Here is a 25432-nt window from a genome sequence, read left to right as displayed (position 1 = left end):
CAGCTGTAAATAAATAAGACTCTATATAAGTGTCATTATCACTGGACATGTAACTGGAGGACTGCAAAGACTTTTCTATAAAAGTGTTTATTTGTGCATCAAAATAAAGGGATAAAACAGAATTCAAATGGTCTTTTTTTCCTCAAAATGAGTCAATAATACGAAAAAAGCCTCTGTGTGTTACATGTAAATAAAGGCAGCAGCTCTTTTGTTGAAGTTTACATGTAGACATTTCAGTTTCTCTGCACTTGCATGGAGATTTTAACTAAAAATGAGCTTCTTCTAGTGTGAATGTCCTTTGAGGCTAAAAGTTGCTTCAGCAGATTCCAGATGGAAGACCCTTTTTCAGCAGGGATGAGAGGAAGCTCCCCAGGTCCTCATCCTGACGAAAGATAAGAAAACAAACCAAACATTTTAGGGAAATAAGAAAGTTAGCATCATGTTTGTGCTTGGCACAAATTAGATTTAAGGAAGTAGCTCAGGGGTTTCCAAACTTTTAACCTCATCGGGGTTTTCCAGCCTCATATAGGGCCTGGCTATACATGAAAGTATGATTGGTCTGCGTCCAGTTAAGCACAAATAGCCTGAAATACAGGGAATGCACATACTTCTATCAGGTAACATGATGCTTTTGGAAATCAATAAATAAAAGCCCCAAATATTTGAAATACAATTCTCATGATTTTCTTTTGAAGAAGGCCAAAACCTCCTTCACAGATGGAAACCTTACTTATGGGTCCTTAACATTAGAGAATAACACCTGCCACAGATTTAAAAAAAAGATGAAAATAGCAATTAAAAACATAAATTGTTTCTTACTCTGGTCCATCTTATTATGACTAACTCGTGCTAAGCTCCACTGATAAATTACAGTGAATTTGCTCTGGAGCTAATGATTCTTGTTTGTTAACAATTAATCTTCAATTATATTTTATAATAATTAGATTGTTAATTAGACCAAATGAAAAGAAAAATGCTCATCAAAATGTCCTAAACACCAGAGTTGTTCAATTTTAATAGACATTACAGACTGAAAAGAAAACCATGACATTTGAGAAGCTGAAACAAAAACAAGGTAAAACATATTATTTTACAAACTATTTAATATATTTACCATTCAAATTATCTAGTATATGTGTATTTATCCTTTAAACGTCTTAATTTTAGTCAACCTCTGAAGCACACCTCATTGGATTTCATTTCATGGATTAGTAACAACATTCCTACAATCAACTTCGACAAGACCACATTTTAAAAAACACTCCAAAGGGAATCTAACCAATAATTTGCATTTTGGATCTTACATTAATACACTGTCGACACATCTTCCACTTGTTTTTTAGAGGGTGGTATCTTCATAGGAATTATTTGGCTTCAAACCTCCCCTGCACGGTTTGATACTTCATCTTTACTGTGTTTTCATAGAATGTGCAAATAAGTCAAATTAAACATAAAATAATATTAAAACAGTAATTTTATAATAATTTTACTGTTAGTCACTCAGGCTTTATTTATATAACACTTTTAAAATAAAATGCAATTTAGAGCACTTCACAAGCAACTGATTCATGGTCTATAACTAAGTAAGCGGAGGTTACCCGGTTGAGTTGGTAACCCATTATACTGAAGACTAGAACCCTTACTGCAGATACCTGGAATTGAGTCTACATGTCTTATGTGCCATTTCTCTTCCATTTGTCTACCTTTTTCTCCGGTTTTGTCCTGTCCTGTCAAAATGAAGGCTAAAATTCCCCAAATCTCCCCCCCCAAGACCTCCTGCACATGATCTTTTGCAATTCATAAATAACATTAATTGTTCAGCGCAAGTCTTATTACACCCATACTTTTCCTGTCATCAAAAGGATCCTTCAGCCTTCTTCCTTGAGGTTCTCTAAAGTTCTCAATTACACCTCAACTACTAATCAAAGAGATTCGATATGTTAAGTCATCAAAAACTGTAAAAATAAAAACTTTCTTAGTTGAACCTGTGCAACACCACTTGAAGTTGCAAGACATAAAAGATATAAGAAAGAGGCATAAAATGCACAGTAGAATATTTTGTTTTTTTACCCGCTGCTCTTTGCACGGAACGCACAAAACCACAGAAACCTCTTTTCTTCTTTCCACTGTGACGGAGTTTAACAGGCTGGTTTCCCCACCTTCTACTTTCCCCTTATTCTCACTTTCAAAGCCCCTACTCTCATACTGTCCACCTACGCGACTGTTTTCACTCCCCCTGGCTGAACTGCTCACCATCAGGCCTGTGTAGGCACATCTTAACAGAAGAACTGTCATCTCCTGAGCACTGCGGTCCCAATTTTACTTGAGTCCATCACTGATAAGGATCTAGGACAGTAAACCATGATATTTACATTAACCTTTATCAATCTTCTTGCACTCATTGCGGTCACAATGGATCCCTTGCTTCACGTGCCAAAATAAATCACATCTTGCAAATACAGTTGGCCTCGTTCTTGATATGAGCTGTCGGACTGCACTGTAACTCTTTGAATATTTCTGCTGCATGCATTAGTGTGACCCAGCTTTAATTCCCTTGTACACCTTTAAAAAAATATTTACAAAATTCACAGTTCACCAACTTGAAAAACTGGAAAAATCCAGATAAAGTTACTAGAATTTAAAATTCCTTAGGAGCTGTACAAGACTATTGGGGAAAAAAAAAAGCAGGAAATAAATTATACCAGAAGCAAAGAAAACGTCCATCAGAGATCTGAGTAACTTCAGATCAGGAAGCTTAATGCCAGATTTAGACCAAATCCTTTAGGTGTGTTTTGGTGGTATTTCATAGCGAACCGTTAGCCTCCACAGCCCCACACATACAAACTAACACACACACACGGTGTTCGACAACAACTAAATCCAACCTTGACTTGCTTCTAATTTTATCAGATGAAATCCAAACACACACTTTTAGTTCTACCACATCACATTTGTTGGAATAAACTTGTGTAAACTTGTGCAGTGAGTCACCAGTTCTATTTAACAGGAAGAGTAAAGTTTAATATCAAACACCTCCGAAACTACTGAGTCTTTAACACTTGCAAAGGTTAACATTTGAGACCAATCTCATCCTAAAACCCTGAGTGTGACATTTACGTGCTCACTCTTTGGACCAGAAGACATCGTGATTTAGAAATGACTTGTAAACACATTTGCTTTGCATCTCCCTTTCTTTTTCTAGCAGTCTTTCTACTTATTGTTTTATTTTAATTTATTTATTTTTCTCTAAATGATTTTTATTTCTTTCAAAGAAAAAAAAAAATAAAGCGAGTTTACATTAACGTTTAAGAGGAAACTGGAAACTCACAGGTTGAGGATGAAGTTAATGTACAGTCATGATTCATTTAAGAAGAAGGTGCAAAAAGGCATGACCGGAAAAACTCTATTCAACTGCAGCATCAAGAACAGAAATATGACATTTATATTTGTTTTTTGTATTAATTTCAGTGAAGGTACTTTCCATGGCACGACACCCCACCAGAGGTGCAGAAAGGAAACCTTGTTGCCACTTTCCACTGCACTTTGTGACACTTACTTTTGCTTTTCTTTTGGATAGGGCGACTATATTATGTACTGAGCTACAGAAAGCTATCAGTCTAATCATCTTTAGCTGATTTTAGTCTGTGTTAGGTTTGTTTATTGGTAAATTACTACATGTTAATGGAAAAAAAGAAATTATAAACAAGGTTACAACTATATATAATGTTACCCACAACGAGAATATTTACAGGTCAGAGCAGGTCATCCAAACCTTTATGTCTTCAAGATCTGCTGTTGTTTAATCTGTAGTTTAAAGTTTGGAGTTGGCAGAAGTAAAATTGTAAATATTTATTATGCTTGAGTTCTGCACATCTAATTCTGTAAGACAATAAGAAGACTGGAATTACCAAAACTTTACAACTACGTCTAATCCAAAGAGCTGGAGGATGCTCAAGTTGTTTTTCAAATATCACACGCAACTTCTTTCATTTCCTTAAAATGTGTGTCAGTGCAGCGATGATTTTAGCCACCATTAAGACCACATTTATATTTGTTAATCTATAAAGAAATAGACCTTAACACTACAACTCTCGGGGACAACTACAGGAGCAGCAAGAAGTTATTTCTTGAAGAAGTTGGTAATTTCTATCTATTTTTTGTAATTAGAAGTAATATATTTAAGACTATGTTTTAGGGGTTTTACTAATGATTTTGATTATTTCACTACAGACTGCAAAGTTACACTGACCAACCTTGTGTTGTTGATGGATTACTTCAGATGTTCCCCAGACTGAAGTCTGGTTCATTTTCAGCATCTTTTTCCTGCCATGTCATCTCTGCTCATCGGGAATCTCACATGAACTTTTATTGAGGGGAAAAAAATCCCCCAGCCTCACTATGCTAATGTGTTTATATATCCTAACCAAAGCTCTGTAGCTAGCCACCAGCTAGCACACCATTATATATTAGTGTCTTCATTTAAGTCCAAAGTGATACCAGAGCTGTGCGTTTTAGTTTTTTAGAAATCCCTCAGTCAGAACATTGCGTATCATCTCGCCTTGAGGCGACTTTTGTTGTGATTTGGCGCTATATAAATAAAATTGAATTGAATTGAATAGATTGAAACAATCGAGCTAACACCCTGCCAACTTCTAACTCTGTTACTTTGTAAATCCTCTTTTTCATGGATGCCTGGATGATAACTTTGTTGTAACACCTGGAAGAGCAGCCGCTCTGATCATTTTACTGAAGATTAAAGAATTTGGACCGTTTTTAACTCTCAGTGATGCCACAGTGTTTGTTTGAATCTGGGAACTGAAGAAGAGTTTGGACCCAGAAAGAGCTAATGACGTCAGACTTAAGAGGTGGATTAGCTAAGACAGCTGGATAAAGGAAAGATTTTTTAAGTAAAGGCTCAATTATAACCTGTTAATAAAGATCAAGCGATCATATAAAATCTTCCGACATATTAAGTCAGTATAACTTTTTTAATTGCAATATGAGGCCCTGTTTGGACCTCTTTAAAATGTTTAGTACCTCCTCTCAATTTTTAAGTCCCCAAAAAAATGGCATAAAATCTCCTGTACACTATATACATTATATCTCATGTTACATGTCTATCTTCTGTTTTCCAGCATCCTGTTGTTCCTTCACAGAATTTCATTGGAAAATTATTTCATATCTCAAAACAGTGATTCAATAACTAGATGATTAGGGGAACTACCAGGCTTCGACTGCAAAGGCAGTCCTCTAATGTATCTTTTTACCACCCCACTGTATGTCTATCAGTTCTCTATCTTGTTGCTGTTCAGAGCATTTAAAAGAATAAATAATAACGAAACGCTCCAAAAATAATGTCCATGTTTTCACCTGGTAACTCCAGGAAAGCAGCAGGACTTTGGTGTTGGAGTCTTCGGCAGAGGAGGAGACTTTGATGACGATAGACTCCACGATGACTGTGCCATCGGGGAGGTGCTGGATGGTGTAGCCTTTTAACACACTGAGGCAAAGAAAAGCAAAATGATCTAATTTGATAATTATACTGAGAGAAACTGAAATCAAGCAGACATTAGAACAAGCAGATAATAAGGCCGACACATTCGCATTAATCATTAGCTAGTGGCAGACTAGTGACCTCACTCTCACCTCTTAAGGTGCGTGTAGATTCTGTGGAGCGTGTCGGCGTCGCTGTGTGGATCCTGGAGCTGCACGTGGCAGGTGAACCGTAACTGATGCTCATTGAGGCCCAGCTCCTTCAGGGCCTGCTCTGATGATACCAGCTTCAGACTCTGTGTAGTGAAAGCCACAAGGGGGTAATTATCATTATACAGTAAATAATAACTGAGCAACTGCACGCCACAAATGAAAGGGACACAGCTGCCAGTTTATTAGGTACACAGATCTAAAGTTAAACCACACAATATGATGCAATGTTACTGAAATATATCAAAGCAAGTTCTAAAATAACTAGACACAAAATTGAGTCCTCTTAAACGTAGATCTTGATCTTCATGTATATTTTCGCGTTTCAAAAAAATTAGAATCTAAAAACATGTTATAAACCACGAAGCTTACGTTTTCCTTCATGATGAGCGTTCCGTGCATGGTGCGAGGTTTTTTGGGATCAGGCAGCGGCCCTACAGCACAGCAAATAAGATATATCATTGTATAAACTGCTACTTGTGGTCAAAATGAATAAAACAGTGAACAACAATACAAGTCCTGCAACAAAGGCTGTCAGTAGGGTGAAGTTCAAGAAAAGTGAGCAAACCTATATTAACCTCTTTGAACTAGAGAGGTGGTCTGCTGAGGAAGTTTCATAGGTTAGTGAGGTAAACTGAGGGTAAAGGGTGTCACAAAGGTAGTTTTAACATAGATCACCATGGTAACTTATGCTGAACATGTAGACTGGTCTGGAGAAGGTTACGTTCAGCGTTTCAGTTAGAAGCTGTCTGGAAGCGCCACATGAATTCACAAGTTTAATGATTTCCTGCCAGCATTCTGCCTCTTCATTATTCTTTTATTTGAGGTTCCAGGGCTGACTTTTTCTACTTTATGTTTTTTATTGTCCGTCACCCATTCCTCTGACACATGTCTGACAGATGCAGGCGGAGCTCAATCTGTCAATTCCCCTTTTCCATGTGATCTTTTGTGCAGAAAGCCTGGGTTAACACAAAAGGTTGCTAGCCAGTGTTGCAACTGGGGTTTCAGGTATCATCAAGCCAGCAAACACAAAGAAAGCCTGGTTACGTTGAACTTGATTTATAGTACACCTCTCTGGAAGCCAGGCACTATTGCTTATAAAACCAGTGCCATTTTGAAAGGTTTACCAAGGAGGGTGCTTGCCTCACTGAAGAGGCACCTTCTATAACTGAATGAATGTGGCATTTGTTTGACTTCCTTTATAGTGAATCAAATTGTGTTAAATTGTAGTTTAATATAAAGAATGTTTATAGCATTTAATGTATTTTTTTTTTTTTACTGATGAAGTAAAATTGTTAATATTTGCTTCAGTTGAGCAGTAACCTCACTCTGTATTAGTGGTAAGATGAGTTATCTTAATAGAAAATCCTCCCGAGTGTCCACAGTTAGCTCTGTGGACACTCGGGAGGATTTTCTATTTTTGTATTAGGTTGTTCATTTTGGCCTCACAGTTTGAAGTGGTTACTCACAACACTTGGGGATATTTTTATTCCAGGTGGACATTAGAAAGAACAGCCCAAGGCTTATGGGGCAAATAATTCAACATCTAATTGGAATTAGATGTTGAATCTTTTAATATGACAAGTTGTTTTCAAATCTCATGAGCTACAACAAACAGATTGGCCACCATTAATCCCACATTTCACATTTTAGAAAATGAGTACAATGACCATCTGTTTCTTTTTTAATATGTACAGACATACTTTTAGTTTTTGTGCATTTATATATTTTACTCTTGCAGAAGTACTCATATTTTTTTTTAAATGAATGACCATTTATGACCGTAAGTCTTTTACCTCGTTATCACGGTATACTTCTGATCAGGAACTGAAGATTTACACTTACTAACTCCAAAAGAGAAAATGCACTAAAGTCTAAAATACCAGGAACTGGGACAAAATTCAGCAGTTCTTGGAAATCTTAAAAACTAGGTGACAGTTATACAGTCATAAAGCTGCTGCTGTTGTAATGTCCCCACTTACATGAGCACTCATCCTCTGAATGTCACATAAATGACATTTGCCATTACCACAGCTAATGTGGGTCACAATTCTGAATGGAGGTGGCACAAAAGGTGAACAACTGTCTTCTGCCGACAAATAAAGCTAAATCTGAAGTGAAACTAAGTAGGCACATTGCACCTAAACCATTATTACCACAGAAAACAAGTTACCTCCAAGAGCCATCTCCCTCTTCAGTAGGTTTAGTGAGATATCAACGGGAACGCTAGGGTTTGTGGTCACAGTCGTTGTCTCTCCATTAGCGGGCATGTAACAGTCGATACCTGTCATTAAAAGAAGGGAAGCATTAAATGTGAGCATGTTTAACTGATTTTAAGCTTTACTGATGAGCGGACGGTCTGCACTCACTGAACTCCTGCTCGATCTTCCCCTTTAGGAACTCCATTTTTACCGCCTCTCCGTGCACGAGCAGCATGTTGCGAGGCTCTGCCATGCGAATGAGCTGCATGATTCCTTTGGCGTCTGCATGTGCACTGAACGACATGTACTCAACCTGCAGCTTCACATCCAACTGTAAGAATCACAGAGAGATTTAGAGGCAATGTAGAGCGTTGGCTATGCTGATCAGAGACCTTACAGGATATTAAAGAAGACATTATTGCCTTCAGGTGGTGCAACTAAGCTTAGTTTAAAAAGTAGGGCTAGTTTCACAAAAATATTTAAAAGAGGTCTAACCCAACAGAACAATCTTTCTAATGCAACTTAGTTTCTTAGGCTAATCTAACTTAGCTTACTCAAAAGCAATAAAGAATGGCTCATTTAACCTAAAAAAGACACATTTTACTTCCATGCTAACTTTAGGAATGGTAATAATGAGTGACATTTATCTATAAGCAACAGTCAATAACAAAACAACAAAAACAAAACTTTTGTGGAAAATGTTATAGGTGTATCGTCCGTGTAACAGTGGAATTCTTCTAAATGATTGACAGTTTCTGCAAAGATAAACAGATAATCAGTAAGATACTGTCACCTCGGCAATCATTTTTTTCACCTTTAAAAAGTAAAATCTTATTTATGACTATGCAGTTTTCTGTAATGGATGAATTTAGGTATCTATCTGAAGTCTGACTATTTTGTTAAACTAAACTATAGTCAGTCAAGGTCTGCTGTTGTAAAACCAGATACATGACACATTACCAAAAAACTTATTGATAATAACCATAACAATTAAAAACTAAAAATATATCACATTATTGTTGTTTTTTGGTATCGTTTTCTAAAGGTCGAACGTTACTCTCATACTAGAGTAAATTATTTTCCAAGAAAAGCGACAAAACACACATTATTAAAAAAATTGCCATTAAAGAACAAAAAAAACCCCAAAAACAAAACCCCGTCATTAACAGGAAATATTTTGTCCCCTAATAACTGTGTAATGATGTGACAGGGCTCATATGTAACACAGCAGGCTTCATCAGTCTATTAAAGTGATGGTGATCTGTTACTCAGGTCAAGGTCACTTAAAAGTTTATGTGGTTTAAACCTTAGAGCTCAGTACATATACTATGCACATGATAGTGCCGTGCCATATAATATTCTCTGCAATAATACCAGTATAAACCTTTATGGGATATAAAAGTGTCATATTGTTACGCGTTTACATTATCTGAGAAAATCTCACAGATGTCTGACATCTGTATCAGCCCCGTGTCCACTTCCAAGGACAATTTAGTAAAAAGGGAGCTACTTCAGCGATCTTTAACAAAGCACAGGGGTTTGTGGAATACGTAAGGAAAGTCTTCCTGCCAAAAGCGAAAACAACAAACTTCTTTCACCCAAATAAACGTTATAAAAGCTACCGTGGATTTTATGAAGGAACACGAGGAGGAGATGCTAGCAGGTGGTGATGAACAGCACCGAAGTAAACAAATGACTCAGCCAAGCAAGAACAAACAGTGGATGGAAATTACTGATGCGGTTACATGGAGCCTCGATCCAAAAAAACATCGACCCAAGTTACGACACCCAGGGTAAAAAATAATTTTCAATTTCAGTTTTATTATGTTGCCATGTTACACTTTTCCACTGAAAACACTACTACTGCTTTGTGCTTTCATTTGACTTACGGTGTGTCTGTCTATATACTGCTGCACCACTCTATAATGCTGCTGCTGGCACCTTGTGGCAATATCTTCACACTTTGAATCAGGTAGTCTATCATCAGTGACAGGCGCTAAATGGAAAAGGAGGATGGAAAATGCCCTTCATTTTTTATTTATTTAAATACTGCCACGTGCAAGCTGCACTCAAACAAATGTTTTTCTCTTTGAAAGTGGTATTGCATATTTCCTTCAAATATTGCGATACACTTTTGAGGCTATATCGCCCAACCCTAAGATACGGCACAGACAAACATGAGTGTGGCCCAGTAAAACTGTCTTTTCATGCTACTGTTGAAGGTTTTGTGAGAAAAACAACTGAAATGAAAGACAGACGTGCAGACAACAGCATTAGCCACTACACTCACATGTAGTGCGAAGTGGTCAGAAAATATAATCGTGTGCATGCTTGAAAGGGACCATAACGAGCTTCAGATGTTTTTCCCCCCCAACATATATATATATTTATCAATAGGCCAGAAAGAACAGGTACATGTAGAAGCCTTTTTGTGTAAGGTAAAACTGACCAATTGCCTTAAATATATGCAGGCTAGCGGTGGTTATGTTTACAGCTACTGGCGAGAGGCCCATTTTGAGCCTTTAGTGGTTCTGTTAGACAGAGACAGGATAGCAAGTCCGATTTTTAATCTTTAAGCTAAACTAACATCTTCCCAGCTGTAAATGACTATTTAAGTGGTAATACTTGCTCATCTAAACTCTCCTCAATATAATGGAAAATTTGGAATCACTCATTTTAAGATCTTTGCTACAACCGAGTTCACAGAAAAATGAGACTGGATGGAACGACTGAGGAGGATGTGAATAAACGATGTGACTTTATCTGCTCACCCCCTAATTTTTTTTTCCATCTTGAGAATATAAAGTAAGTCTTACCGTTGCTCTGCCTTCCATCTCCAGTTTCCTTTGCCCATTTAGGATTTTGTGACCGATTGTTCCCTGTACACAGTAGCCAGGCATGATAACCTAAAAAAAAGCAACACAAAAGCACACCTTTTAGGTTTTAAGTGTTACAGATTTCAAAAACGCTGTCCACTTCCTTACAATACTCACCATGTTCTTCTCATTGCCAGCCCATTTCTTGAATATCTGCAAAGACTGACCTGCATGCAGCATACCCGGTGTTGCAAACACCACCTGAAAGTGTCCACATTATTTTACTTCACTGCACTTTGACCTCTTCAGTGAGAAACTTCGCATACTTTTGACGTACAATGGGACTCACCATAGGACCGGGATTATCAGCGTAGGAGCGATCAAAAGCCTTGATGTGCTTAAATTCAAACATGTTTCTCTGTACAAAGGTTTTTCGAATCTTCTGATTGGTCCACGTTATGAAAAGCTTGTAGTAATGATTAGCTTTCTCTGTCAGTCCAGTGGAGAAGTAGATTGGGGCCTTCAGGTTCATTCTCTCCCTGTGTGGTGAGGGGGGGCAATTAGAGCGTCTGTCCAAAGAGCCAGTGAAGAAGTTAATGTGCCACATTTATTCTATCAAGCTTAATAAATTGAATACAGCTACTTTAGGGAGCTGTCCAGACAAATATCAGCCCTTTTTGTATTGTAATCATGTGCAATTACTCTACACTGAAAGGACTTTTTATTTAATTGGAATGTCAACAATTATGTGCTAGAAAAATTGCCTTTATCTGATATCATTCAGCCAGAGAACAGACCGCGATTATCTTCACGCATCACTGTCTTTGCTCTCTTCTTTCTAGCTTTCACAGAGACTTCCTCCCTTTTTAATAGAACCCATACAGCAAACAGAGATAAAAGGCACACTTGCTAATGCTTCTGAAGAGTCTTTTAAAACAGATCTGTACCAAAATGTTTCCAGCAGGATGCAGAGTTCTTGTGCTCGACCGAGGGCGAAAACTGGAATAAGAACCTGGAAGGTTGGGAAGAAAAAAAAGATCTTAGAAAATATATAATACTAAGATGAAGAAAACCCGACTACTCGCAAAAAATGCAATATTCAATAAACTTTAACCGTTACCTTTCCTCCTCTTTCTATGCTTTCATGAACTTTCTTCAGAAAGTCCCGCTCTCTGCACCTCTTTGAGTCACGGATGGTGGTGGCGTATGTAGACTCAGAGATGAGGATGTCTGGGCGACACTTATCGATCCACGCGGCACTGTGAATTTACAACACCAGCATTATGAAACTGTCACAGTCAAAAGCTTGGAAAAACCTAAGAATTAAAAGATGTTTTAATTATAATTTTCTATTTTCTAATTGGGGAATAAAACTAAAGACATCAAAACAAATAAATGAACAGATGTGGCTTTATACAGTCGGCGCTAGAGGTTTAAACAAAGTGTGTATTTAATGTATGTGTAGAAAAAGTTAAGGCAATGGACTTAAAAATTCTCTCTAATGGCCAGCTATACAACCCAGACATTCAATGTCCAGGAAAACTTTCTTTTCTTGTTACTGCTGAATGTCTTGTAAGCTAACCAACTGAAACAAAAAGCGAGGCATGCAGACAACAACATCACCCACTCATCTATGCTATTATCTTGTGGTTAGATGATGTAATCATATGCATGTCTAATAGCGACGCTGGTGCTTTCCTCCCTTAAATATGTAGTTATTAGGCCAAAAAGATACATGCACAGTTGTTTTTTAGGTGAAGGTAACAGACATTTGAATCATTTTGAGCTTTTTTGTAGTGCTGCTTATGCTAAACTAAGACCTTCCTGGCTCCAGGTTGATATTTAAGGAGTAGTGATTTGGTCATTTAAACATCCTTGAAGACAGTGGAAAGTCTGGAGCTACATCTTTCATAATCTATGCAACCCAATCCTAAAGATTACATTGCTTTATACCCCTTTTGACTACAGCGGGGCTTACACTTTACAAAATAAACAAGCTGTACTCAGTAAGACTTTAAGCTAACATAGAAAGGTCATAGATCAAGTGAGCAGTAAGTATGTGTGACTGCAATACATTGGTACAGATATATGCCCTTTAGTGCTGAGTAACAGACTAAAATAGTAAACTTTCGTTGACCAAAACTGAAGCATAAACATCTTGGACAGTCTGTCCCAAACAGGAAGCCATAATATTTCAAGTTCAATCAAAATGCCGTGGCAGCCGTGCCATTTTTAAATATGTCACCAACAGTGTCCCTCACTCGCCTGTAACTAAAATCTGACATTGGGACCCATTCGACCGAAGTCATGATTCTGACTCAGCTAATGCCTATTTCTTGTATTTCTTAGTCCAGGCAGTACTTCTCTTCTAATTAGTCTCCCTCAGTAGTATATACACAGCGTCCTCCCTGCAGCTTATGTGGAGATCTGTCGCTGACTGAACTTTGGGAAGCATTGATGTGCCTTCTGATCTGAGCTGCTATTAATTGGTGAAGTCTGAGCCCCTAATGAACATTTTCTGCAGCAGAGGTGACTCTTAAGTCTGTCTCTCCTAAGGCAGTCCTCACAAGAAACCGTTTCATCTGGGTGTTTGATGTTTAAAAGTTGTTTATATTTTCTGGTCTCACTCACCTTCATGTCTTAAATACTTAAAAGTGACTTTCTGTTCACTTTACTTGTTTGATTAAGGGTTGCTTTTAATACCTGCAGCGGTCAAATAGGGCTATTTACCCACTCACCCCTCTGTTGGGGATCCCTTTCCATGAATGACTGCATCAATGCAGCATACTGTGCAAGTGATCAGCTTGTGGCACTTAAGCTCATCTGCATGAATAAGGTATTTCTCAGCTTCCTTTCTCAAGTCATGTAAGTTGGCTGGCCAATCAAGGACAGTAATGTCATGATTAGCAAACCTTTTAGTAGTAGTTTTGGCATTGTGGTCAGTTGCTAAGTCCTGCTGCAAAAGGAAATCTGCTTCTAATAATACATTTACCCTTTAAATAAGCTCAGTCAGATCCCAGCTTTGATTTTTTTTTAAACACTGTTTAGAACAAACAGACCGGCCTCTATTGAATATTGAAATTTATTACTGAAAACCTCCCCATATAGTTGAATAGTTTAGTACAACTAACACGTTCTTTAATAGTTTTTATGTTTTCAGTTGCTGTGTTGACCCCTAAAAGGGTGTAGTCAAAAGAAGAAAAGGATTCAAGCTTAAAAAAGAAACAGAATTAATAAAATAAAGCCATGGGATTCCAAAATTACAGCTTATTTTTCAACTTCTGATCATTTTTTTGATCCAGAAGTTATTTTATTTCGCATCGCTTGTGAAAAAAGCAATTTAACGGATGTACAAGCCATTAATGGAGGGTCAACCTCAACACGCAAATTGTCAGAAGAATAAAATTACTGAATGAAAGCAAGAAAGAAATACTGCATCTTAGGCTTTTGCGCAGATCAGAGTTAGGATTTTAGGATTTTAAGAAATTCAAAATGGGCACTGGCAGTCTTAAATTTGTAAATGTATGATCTATTTTTTAAAGAGTTAAATAACTAAAAGAAAAACCTCAAACAAGTAGGTTCACTTACCCTAAATGCCTGTCCGGTGTCATGTTATAGTCACCCTAAAATAAAAAGAAATTATTCTCAGATTGCACTTGATAAATTCACCTACTGTGACAGAGTGCACACTTGTTTACACTCACAGTGTAGACCACAGACTCTGATCCCACTTTGATGTGAACCATAGCAGCTCCCAGGACATGGCCTGCATAGTACGCCTTGATCTCCAGCTCATCATCCACCTGCCACCAGCACAAAACAGCTTGAATTGCCATCAAAAGAGAAGAAGCAGCTGGCGCAGAAGCAACTATTAGACATGTGTGCGTGTGTGGTCAAAAATGATGTCAGCACTGCACCTGGACAGTCTGGTGCAGGTTCAAAGGAATCACTTTCTTCATGCAGTCCTTGATCATCTGCGAAGTGAAGAAGTTGGTTTCTCCCTTTTTGTCAACGGTGATCTTCCGGAAATCTTCCAGTAAAATGGGGCAAATGGCTTTGGTGGGATGGGTCATGTAGATGGGTCCATCATAGCCCACCATCTCACTCATGTAGGGCAGAGCACCGCAGTGGTCCAAGTGGAAATGGCTGAAAAATGTAGAAAGGTGTACTATGTTCCACACATGGTTGAGATTATTTAAAAAAAGGTGCAATATGAAGAACATAACAAATAAGACAACAAACCTGATGATCACACAGTCCAAGAAATCTGTCAGACGCCCATTCTGTGTTATATAAGAAAAGTCTGGGAAACGTCTCTGCAATGATAAAACAATCTGTTATAGGACTGTTACTGAATGGAAATCATCTTCTTTCAAAGGTAGAAAACAGTGCATTTAAAAAGGAGAGTCTCTTTCTTAGAAGGACTGTTTCATAATAGCTGTGTTTAAAATGCATTCCAAGTCAGAATGTACAGAAATAGCAGCAGTTTGCACAGAGAAGCCCAGCCCACCTCTGCCAGCTTGGTCATACCTTTACTGCCAATGTAAGCGTTGAATAACAGAGTCCCACGTCACTCAGTGTCTGGGTATTGTGAACTGTCATTTAGTGCGCAGACACAAACGATAGTCACTGTGCGTTCCCTGACTCAAAGCTGCAAGGAAGCAACCCTCTCATCCATTGGGGAAAACCTCAACGTACAGGTAGGGAACACAAGCTGTCTGCTCTCACCTACTGTAGGGCAACTCAAGAGGTTCCATTGCCTGAGCTACTCGCTGAGGTGAGTCCAACTATATCAAGTTTGAATCTCTCATCCTCACACACCAACTCAGGCTCCTTCTCCACCCAAAAAGTGATGTTCCATATACCACAAGCTAGTTTTGGAAACCAGGGATCGTCAGACCTCAGACCACCGTCTGATCCACCAACCCCCTATGGCCCCTCTTTGTCCTTTTATTGCAAAAAATTTGATGGTAAGGACTAAAGACAGTCCAAGACAGTAACAACTGTGTTATACTGCTAACACATCATCGGTTCTTCGAAAACATCCCGCTGACAGCAGGCTAACACAAAAATACGAAGAACCCAAAGTTATGTTCAAGCTGAGTGAATGCAGACGCAGGCCCAGCAGGTAGAGCCTGATCTTCAACATGTAACGAAAGCATTGATGAGCAGTCAGACTCTTCTCTCTATCTTCTTAAGTAGAATCACTGTGGTGACCCCCTTTAAGCCTCTTCGGGCTGATTTTCAATTTTACTTTGTGTTAATGTTGATTTTAAATAAGAAACATCATTAGTGTCCTCATTAGGATAGGTGTTTGTGTCAGTGTGTGGGACTGTAGTCTCAGGTTTATATTAAATGATAATTATGTGACACTGTATTTCAGGTCAAGTTACACAGGAATGTGAAAGTGATGTTAGTAGTAGCAGTGTAATGAATTAACTTCTCCAATGAGTAATTTAGAAATATACTGCATTCATTTAAAAAAAAAAAAAAAGTAAACAGTAATGTGTACCACATTACTTTTCTGAGTAACAACTCCAAAACTGCAGATAGATATCTGCTGGCTCCCCAAAACATTTGCCAAAACCTGTATAGCACACATCAGCAAAATAGATGGGTTGGAAATTGCACTTCGGCCCTCAATGTGGTAAAGGAAAACTATATATGTTAACAACAAAAAAACAAACAAAAACCAAACACTCCAACATGTCCAAACCATCTCAGCCTTAGCTCTTCAAATCACTTAACATGAAATGTCTCTCAGATGTACTAATTTCTAATCCTAATGAAAATCTTAACTTCTTCAAACCTGCCTCCTGTCTTTTTGTCAGCAGATCTCACTACAGTCTTGTAAACCTTCCCAGTGTAAAACAGCCTAGGTAGTGTTAACTTTTGCTGTCATATTTGAAACACTTCTGTTTCACTTTAGAGTCTTTTATTTTGCCCAAGTCTCATGTAGGGTTTTGATTTGGGATTCTTGTCAGTATGCTATGTGCAGGGTGCTTATAACTACCAATAAGATAGAGGAAACCAATAAGGGTAAAAAAAAAATTAAAAAAAAGCTTTTGCTATAACAAATGCATTATGTCACTCACATCATCGTTGTAGCCCATGTGCATCCCACAGTCCAGCATTATGTTTTTGCCTCCGATGGAGACGAGGATGCAGCTCCTGCCCACATCCTGTCCAGCACCTTGGAAAGGCAGGACAGAAGATAAAAGTTCAGAATTACACTCCTTTAGTAATGGTAGTAAACACACAAGTGCGCAGCGGTAGGATTTAAAGGCTAAGTAGCATCACCAAATACAAACAAATCCCGAAGTGGTTTCTTTTCATAGCAAGGCAAATACTTAAATAGATCTTAAAAGTTTTCCAGCTCATGTACAATATGAATGTTGACGGAACTGAGGCGCTAGCTAGCTAGCATCTGTACTCACCGAGTGGCGTTACTTTTATTTCAGGCATGCTTTCTCATTGGGCAGCCTTTTTTTTATATACACAGGTAAATGACACCAAGGTTACCTAAACGTCCAGGCTCTGTCAGCTGAATAACTTCTGAATTATATAGGAAAGTTTATTGTGTGTAGCTTTAAAACATGCAGCTAATATTATGCACTGACTTTATTTTTTAGCAGCGTTGGGCTAACACGCAGGACTTCCGGCCAGTGCTTTCACAATAAAACCACCTTGCTACGAAAGCCTGCAGAAAACACAGGTGGAAAGGACCCGGGTAAGGTTTTGAAGACTATTTCCATATCTCATTTTGATAATCTATACTTCCTTTCAAGCAAACTCAACTATCTATATTTCTTGAAAAATACTATGTCTTCCACTTTTAATTATACTGAACTGATAGATGTGTGAATAGATTTTCAGCATAAGGAATATGACACCTGTAAAAACGATTAACCAAGAAAAAGTGGCATCACGTAGTCTGGATAGCACTAAGAATGAAAGGGAAGGTTTACAACATGCTAATGGTTTGGAAACTGAAACGGGGTCACAGGATAACTGGCCACAGTGATATTTAAAGTCCTCTCATCCTGCCTTGCCTCTTCTTACTCTTTGCTTACTTATTATGCTTCACTGCCTACACACCAGCTACCATTTCAAGTGACATTTCAGGTAGCAATTCACCTGTCTGGAGCTCTTTTTGACCTAATTTCAGCACTGCCTACAGGGATTTCAGGTGCATTCATTTATAAAAGTTCATTTCTGGCATACAAAGGCTATGCTGTTTGTCACTTTTTATTTTTCACACATCAGTGACGTTTATGCAACAAAACTATTTGTTTAAGTGCGGTGGGATCATGGTTTGGGTTATAATAACTTCTTTCAACAAGTCCAATAAGCAATCAAGGTACAAATTTCCTTCGCTTTTATTTTGAAGATAAAGTCGCCAAGTTAGAGCCTGCGCAGTAGAACCGGATAGGAACAGACAGGATCTGTCGCTTCACGGTGTCGAGAAAAAGAAATGCGTAATTTTCCTTTCAATTTTAACTTTTCTTGTAGGTGACGAGTTCACTTCTTGATCGTTTACCACAGGGCTTGCATTTTTACCCAGTTCCGGTTTGTTTGTAGCCCCGGAATACATTTTTTACGTGCCTGTTTGTGTCATTTGCACTTCCTGGTAGAAACCATGGCAGGCTCAGAAGACCAGAAGTTCTCCCTCCAGGAGGTCCTAGACACTTTTAAGTTGTGTCTGTCGGAAAATAAAGAAGTCTATCTAGAACAGTACGTCGCTGGATGGCGTGGGCTTGTAAAGTAAGTGGTTTGGGGGTCCAAATATTCTCTGTGTGTTCTTACATCAGTGTAGAAGTAAGGCGAGCAGATCACAGCAAGGTAAATGTAGGACAGAGAGCGTTTACTATAAGCTAAGATCACGTCTTGAGATTTATATCTGATCTAGCTGACTCTTCATCTATTTGAGAGAAGAAAAAAAAAAGATGAACTTTCGTATGTTTAATGAATAAATAAAAGTGTCACCTTCATGCCATGAAAACTTTCCAGGTTACAGACCCTATGGGCTAAAATTTGCTGCTTTTAAATTAATTATTTTATGAGTCCTTGCAGCTTCATAATTACAGGAGATCCACAGGTTTGAAAAACACATTAAAGCTCTGTTCAAAAACAAATAAATTGTATAACCTGAAATCAAATCCCCCTTTTGTTCAATTCTGTTTTCTGATTCCAACTTTGTGCCTCAGTATCATGTTTCCTTTCCCTCAGCCCTAACTGCTTGCACCAGATGGCTGCCCCTGACTGAGCCTGGTTCTCCCTTTAAACAGGTTTCTTCTTGTTACAAGGAAATGTTCTTTCCCACTGCTGCCAAAATGCTTGTTAATAGGGGGTTGTCTGATTGTTGGGGTTTCTCTGTATTATTGTAGGGTTAATGTACCTTATAGTGTTAAGCACTTTAAGGTGAATTTTTTGTGATTTTTAAATAAATAAAATTGGACTGTATTGAAAGTTATATTGTAGTTTCAATTGCAAAACTACAACAGTTGAATGTCTGTGAAACAAGGGTCATATCACAGGCTGAGATAGGTGGCTGATCAAAACAGGTTATAGCATATGAAAGGGTCTACTTTACCTACAGACTGATTCCAGAATCATATTCCTGGTAATAGTGTGCCTTCTTGGCTAGGGCTAGGTCTCTGTGGAAAAAGAGATTTTATTCTCAGTGGACTTCCTGTTTTTTGGTTTTTTGGTTGTTGTTTTTTTTAAAAATCAATAAAATGTGATGACAGAAGCAGGCTGACAAGTATTTGCAAAACTGGTAATGCTAGCACGAGTGTTCCCTTTTTAAAGCTCCATGTTTTTCTTATATAAGAGCAATTAAAAGATCCAATAGAAAAAAGAAATAAAAGTAAAGGAATCAAAGGCAACACAATAGCATTACAAAACAGGCATATTTTAGAAATGACTGGAATTTGTAATTATAATTGAAATTCAAATTGCAGCGGCTTTCATAAATGTTGCATTTTTATTGTAAGAAGTATGTGAAATATTTTTGCAGCAGGAACAGCATAAAAGGGAAAGAGTTGAGCTTCAGCTCTGGTCTGTGAGTGAATTCTTGGAATTTCTCATGTGAACTGAACCGATTATAATTTGCAGACATTTAGAATTTACTGCTGTAATAGTAGACCAAAAGGACACCCAGGTGTTAACTGAGTGTGTTTTTACTCCTTGTAATAGGTTTCTGAACAGCTTGGGAAGTGTCTTTGGCTTCATTTCTAAGGATGCTGTCGGCAAGATCCAGATCCTTGTGAATTATATGAATGGTGAGAACGCTTCTCACTATGCTACTGTGCAGTCGATGGTAAAATACGAAGTGGACAATAATCTCGTGGATGTGAACAAGAAAGGAAGCCACCCAGAGTCTGGCTGTCGTACTCTGCTGAGGCTCCACCGCGCTCTGAGATGGCTGGAGCTCTTCTTGGATCGCCTGCGCACCAGCACAGAAGACAGTAAAACATCTGCCCTGTGTGCAGAGGCCTACAACGAGTCCCTCGCCCAGCACCATCCGTGGATGATCCGTAAGGCTGCGGGCATGGCCTTCCTCGTGCTTCCTGGTCGCCAAACCTTTTTCGAAGTAATGAATGTTGGCCCACCTGAGCAGGTTGTGGCCAAGCTGGGGGAGGCCCTACCTCTCATCTCTGAGGTGTACCAGATCACAGAGGACCTATATGCTCAGCATAACATGCTTGATTTACCTTAGAAGCAAGAAGTGCTAATATCTGACACGTCATACTTTATATAATTAAATATTTGTAACTTGTCCTTGGTGAAAGGACAAGGTGAAAGGCTGCTGAACAAGATGCTTCTGCTGCTTGGTGAAGGATTGTGTCATAATTAGCTGTAATACCACTAAGATTAATTTTGAAACTACTGTATACATGTTTTAACATAAAATTCTGTACATTTTCCTCCAAGTAATGGACCTTTGAATGTATTTTTATTAACTCATCTTTTGCTTTTAAATCAACAATTCCCAGTCTAGGGTCAGAGATCATTTACAGTATATTAATTAATATTAATATATTGTTTGTAGTTAACTCAGATTTTGAAGATTTTACATTTTTAGACAGAAATATATAATTTAAAAAGCTGCACCTTTTAAACTTTTGACCATCCACCCATCAATCTTTCTGAGTAAATGAGCCCAGCCATCTCTGAGGAAGGTTAAACATGTAGGATAAGATCTTGTTGGTTTAATTCTTATAATATTTAACAGAATAAAATCCTTCTTCTAAAATAACCAATCTTAAATAATAAAAATCAGTTTATTTCTTTTTAAATCCTTAAGGACTTTTTGACTTGGTTTTTCATTTAGTTTAAAGTTGCAATTAGATCTTTATATTTGAAAAAGAAACTGATCCTGAATTTACCTTAAATCCCTTCATTAGTTAGAATTTTTTTTTTTTTTAAGTAAAGCTGTTGGAGAAACACTCTTAGACAATAAATTAATAAAAGTTAAAATCTAAAAGAGTTTTTAGACAGAATTTCAATTTTCAATTCTCTCCCGACAGTCAAGCTTTAGAAAACAACACTGCAAAATAACTGCTTCTATTAAAGCGTAAATGACAATACTGATACAAAGAACTACAAACAATACAAAACAATGTCTTTTTCTTCATTTCTAAAAGGCTTTTCATACAGTTTACAATACCACCTTAATAAATGGACTACACAACACTGCTTTACCTGGGAATGCTGTAAGTTGATTTTTAAGTTACTTGTAAGCACACATTGTGTCGCTTAGTCTGGTCTGCCCTCCCTTGTCTCCTATTATTCAAGGAGTTCCCCAGGGCTCCATATTAGGACCACTATATATAACTTTCCATTAATTTCCGTTAATTTATTAAATGCTGCGTTCTGTTTTTATTCAGTCATCTATTGTTATAAATTATTTACTGTTATCATTTACTGTTTAACTCCTTCAGTAGTACAGACCCTGGAATTTCTGCACTCATTCTTTGATGTTCTCATTTGATGTTCCCACTTGAAAAAAAAAAAAAAGAAATTAAGTTTGCGTTACATGCAGACAATTCCCAAATTCATGTTTTTCTCAGATGACCAAAAGCTCATCTTAAAACTTGCATCTTTGTTTATTTCTTTAGTTATGTTTGTATTTGTTGCAATCTGCACTGCCTTCTTTGCCTTGTCTCTCTTAACAAGACTGTTTTAACCTCAGTAACACTTTTACTTTGATTTAGAAAAAGAAAATCTGAATTAATGAAATAAAAGGAAATATTGATCTGCTTGAAGTTATCAAATTTCGGATGGAGGATGTTCAAATTAGTTTTCCATTGTGGTCATGTTTGGGAATAGCTGCTTTGGATTGTTTTTTTGTTTTTTTTTAATTAATTTAAAAATATGAAGGGAACTACAGTGGGTCCCTGAAGTCTTGGGCTCCCGTTTAAAGCTGCTGTTTTTGCAACAACATTTATTCAAAGGAAATAAACCAAGTTTGCATTTTTGATTTGGGATTTCAGCATTAAGAAGTAATGAAGAAACAATGAAATGACAAATTAATTAGAAGTGAACAAATGTTTGGCTCTCAGATATGAAAACAGGCTGAAGAGATTTAATATCTTAAGAGGATTAACAGAAAAGTTATTTACTGGCATGATGATGATATTTTGTAATGCTTAAAAGACCAAACATTTAATTGGGGAAACATGACACAAAGTAATAATGAATAATAGTGAGGTATACCAATTATGAAAATTGCCATGCAGTATTTAATCCAGTGTTAAAATGTTGAACCTTCTGTTGCTGGTAATCATTATTAATGACCTTTCTATTTAGATATATTACAAAATATTCCATAAATATGGGATGATGATATATTACAAATGTAAATGGACAAACATACTTAATTGGGAAACAGCATGTTGTAAATCATTGATTAAAAAGGTTTAACTCTGTACATTGTTGTTTTCCATAAATTCATATCACTTCAGTGTTTTACTCCACATCTGATTCAGGTTTTTTCTTGTTAAATGAAGATTTGTATTTTTGTTACATGCAAATGTTTATTTATGTCCACATGAACAAATGTTTTGCATTATGAATTGATTTATGATTAATGTACAAATATTATGATAGAATATAGCATTGTATTTGGAACAAGCATGTTCTGTATTCTGTGTTATTATTCACTCAAACGTGTAATAAACATTGCAGGTGAAAAAAGACAGATGTTCCCGTTTGGCCGTGAAGGATGTACTTAAGGTTTCTTATTTTGTGAATTAAACTTTGTCATGTGATTTTTTTTTTATTTTAGAAAATAAGTCATTGTAAGTGCAGCCATCTCACTGTCCTTAAACAGCATCTTGAAGGTGACAGAAATGAACACATATCATTACTATGAGACTAAATACACTCACCGGCCACTTTGTTGGGTACACCTGTTCATCTACACATTAATGCAAATGTTTACTCAACCAATCACATGGCAGCAACTAAATGCATTTATGCATATAGACAAGATGATCAGCTATAATTCAATCTGAGCATCAGAATGGGGATGAAAGGTGATTTAAGTGACTTTGAATATGACATGATTGTTGGTGCCATATGGGTTGATTTGAGTATTACAGAAACTGCTGATCTGCTGGGATTTTCCCACACCACAGAGAATGGTCTGGAAAAGAGAAAATTGATTGATGATTAAGGCTAAGGATATTTTTCCTACATTATTTTATTTTAGGTAGTTTTGTGAGAACACATTATTGTTTCAGTTAGTTTTGGTTTTGATTATAGTGAACACTTTTTCAAACCTAATTTTAGCTTTTAGCTCACTAAACAATAAAATAAGCTTGCCACCTTCTGTTTGCATTAATGTATGAAGCTGCAGTTGCATGTTTCCAACAGCAGGGGACTCCCACTCTCCAACCACAGGTTGTCAAGGCAACCAGAGTGTCATGGCAACGTTGCTGACGCTTGAGAAAGGACTTAATACCCAAACTGGGAAGTAAAGCGCACAAACGCTAATTTAACTTGTTGACCGGCTACGGAAGCGTACATTTATACGTTTAACCAGTGCGATAGTTTTTAAAAGCTGTGCTCATAGCCTTTAGAACAATATAAACTTTCATTACTCTTTTTTTGTAAAGCACTTACGCCGAAACACAGCTGGAAATCTTCAAAGCAGCGGATCTTCGATGCATCTAACAAGGCCAAAATCCTCTAAGGGGCGAAGCAGACCTGCTGTAGACAGCTCACTGTATCCAGGGGAGGCGAACAGCATCCACAGGGAGCCGGGGTCTCCTGAGTTCCGCAGGCCGGACAGAAACCTTCGCTCCCGGTCTCAGCCCGTCATGTTGCAAGCTAACCACCTGAGCCAAGAGGACGTTTTGCACATGCTGCAGCGTACTCCTGCGGCTCCGCCACAGTCCTTAAACAAGTACAAAGTCCTTCCGTCAATAGAGAAGAGAAGGCAGTCAGAGGTGAGCCTGCACAAAGACGTGTCCAACCTTAACCTAGCAAAGGATGGTGATGATGTGACCAAGGTCTGCAGCCCCAGTGATTCAACGGCAGAAGCTGGCAGTGGTAGTTTGCTTCTTGCTGTAAGAGCTCCATGCGGAAGGAGGTTTCAGCAGCCCTTTGACCCCACACACACTTTGCTAACAGTGAAAGCCAGTGCAGAGGCCAGGTTTGGAACCAGGTATGAAGATGCTTGCATTGAGACCATGGAGGTGCCACGCAGGACCTTTAGAGACCTGCGTATGACTCTGGCACAGTGTGCCATTCCTAACAGATCCGTGCTGTGCATCTCTCAGAAAACTGACACTATGGGGGGACAGGAGTAATATGTGTTCTTTGAGGTCTGTAACTGTGCATTTTGTAGCTTCACTTGGATATCTGAACTTCACTGTGCAAAGTTTAAAAGGCTTCTTTCGCACCAATCTGTAGCCTCTAAGATTTTTAATGCCAAACTTCGTCCAATATGCACCTTACTCAAGTAAAATTAAACTTCTCGTGCTCAGGATCTGTGTAGCAGAAGAGATGTTTTTCTGCATTGTGTGTTCATGAACCTGCACGGAGTTGTGATTCTTCAGAGTACTTTGAGATTATATACATTTCAGGATGTATAAATAAATGTTTCATAACTCTGGAAGCTCAATGAGCAAATGGGGTTATATATTTGGAAAATAAAATATTCACAACGACGTTGATTCTCAAAAGTGATTTAGGTGGTCTTTACGCATGTAAAAGCTCAGTTTTGCAATCTACATTTAATAAATTTTAGTATAGCTCCTTTCAATTTGTTTTCCCAAAGTGTTCATTAAAACTAACTTATCATAATCAAGTTTTATTATTAAATGGAGGAAAGTAATCTTTTGAATCATTTGATTAAATTTAAATTAATAAAATGTATCCTTTTTCCAGGCAGTTCATGGCATGGGCAAGCAAGTATAACATCTTCCAAAAAAATAAGTTTAATGACAAAGTAAAATGGTAGAAGTTTTACATTCATGTCTGCAGTATATACTGTTTATATTTAGAGTTCAGGGTGCCTCACATCCCACTAAATGATATTTACTAGTTTAATTGCTTCAGTAAGATTTTGCAAGCTGGAATTGTACAGCCTGCTCCTGAAGGCATCATCAAAACCTTATTACTCAGGTGTACTCATTAAAATGTAAGCTATTAGAACCACGCCAAGGAACTTGGAGTTTTTCACCAGAGAACTTTTGAATC

The 25432-nt window shown here is 37.7% G+C and overlaps 3 protein-coding genes across 6 annotated transcripts; 2 read left to right on the top strand and 1 right to left on the bottom strand.

Moving 5' to 3' along the window:
- Window positions 1–3: 3 nt before the first annotated feature.
- On the bottom strand, window positions 4–23894 carry ints11 (integrator complex subunit 11). Of its 2 annotated transcripts, none has more exons than XM_005740933.1 (17): window positions 17158–17387; window positions 16816–16913; window positions 14963–15036; window positions 14638–14866; window positions 14425–14523; window positions 14309–14343; window positions 11841–11979; window positions 11668–11732; window positions 11070–11259; window positions 10898–10981; window positions 10721–10810; window positions 8073–8235; window positions 7877–7987; window positions 6076–6137; window positions 5647–5789; window positions 5371–5500; window positions 4–382 (listed from the first exon to the last, which is right to left on the bottom strand). In XM_005740933.1, exons 1-17 carry the CDS (start codon window positions 17183–17185, stop codon window positions 317–319), a joined length of 1806 nt encoding a protein of 601 aa, XP_005740990.1. In that variant the 5' UTR covers window positions 17186–17387; the 3' UTR covers window positions 4–316. The 2 variants fall into 2 exon arrangements, with proteins under 2 accessions (XP_005740990.1, XP_005740991.1); XM_005740934.1 differs by lacking the exon at window positions 17158–17387 and adding an exon at window positions 23852–23894 and having other exon boundaries at window positions 5–382.
- cptp (ceramide-1-phosphate transfer protein) lies at window positions 17393–20655 on the top strand. Of its 3 annotated transcripts, none has more exons than XM_013912904.1 (3): window positions 17393–17450; window positions 18355–18484; window positions 19919–20655. In XM_013912904.1, exons 2-3 carry the CDS (start codon window positions 18360–18362, stop codon window positions 20439–20441), a joined length of 648 nt encoding a protein of 215 aa, XP_013768358.1. In that variant the 5' UTR covers window positions 17393–17450; window positions 18355–18359; the 3' UTR covers window positions 20442–20655. The 3 variants fall into 3 exon arrangements, with proteins under 3 accessions (XP_013768358.1, XP_005740993.1, XP_005740994.1); XM_005740936.1 differs by lacking the exon at window positions 17393–17450 and adding an exon at window positions 18136–18198; XM_005740937.1 differs by lacking the exon at window positions 17393–17450 and adding an exon at window positions 18136–18228.
- ubxn10 (UBX domain protein 10) lies at window positions 23655–24900 on the top strand. The gene has a single exon (XM_005740939.2). The coding sequence runs from the start codon at window positions 23893–23895 to the stop codon at window positions 24538–24540; it is 648 nt and encodes a 215-aa protein (XP_005740996.1). The 5' UTR covers window positions 23655–23892; the 3' UTR covers window positions 24541–24900.
- Window positions 24901–25432: the final 532 nt, after the last annotated feature.

Source organism: Pundamilia nyererei, unplaced genomic scaffold, assembly GCF_000239375.1.
Source record: "Pundamilia nyererei isolate P.nyererei 1_Seehausen unplaced genomic scaffold, PunNye1.0 scaffold00106, whole genome shotgun sequence".
Lineage (NCBI taxonomy): Eukaryota > Metazoa > Chordata > Actinopteri > Cichliformes > Cichlidae > Pundamilia > Pundamilia nyererei.
Note: the sequence above shows the minus strand (reverse complement) of the source record. Positions and strands in the feature narration are given on the sequence as shown.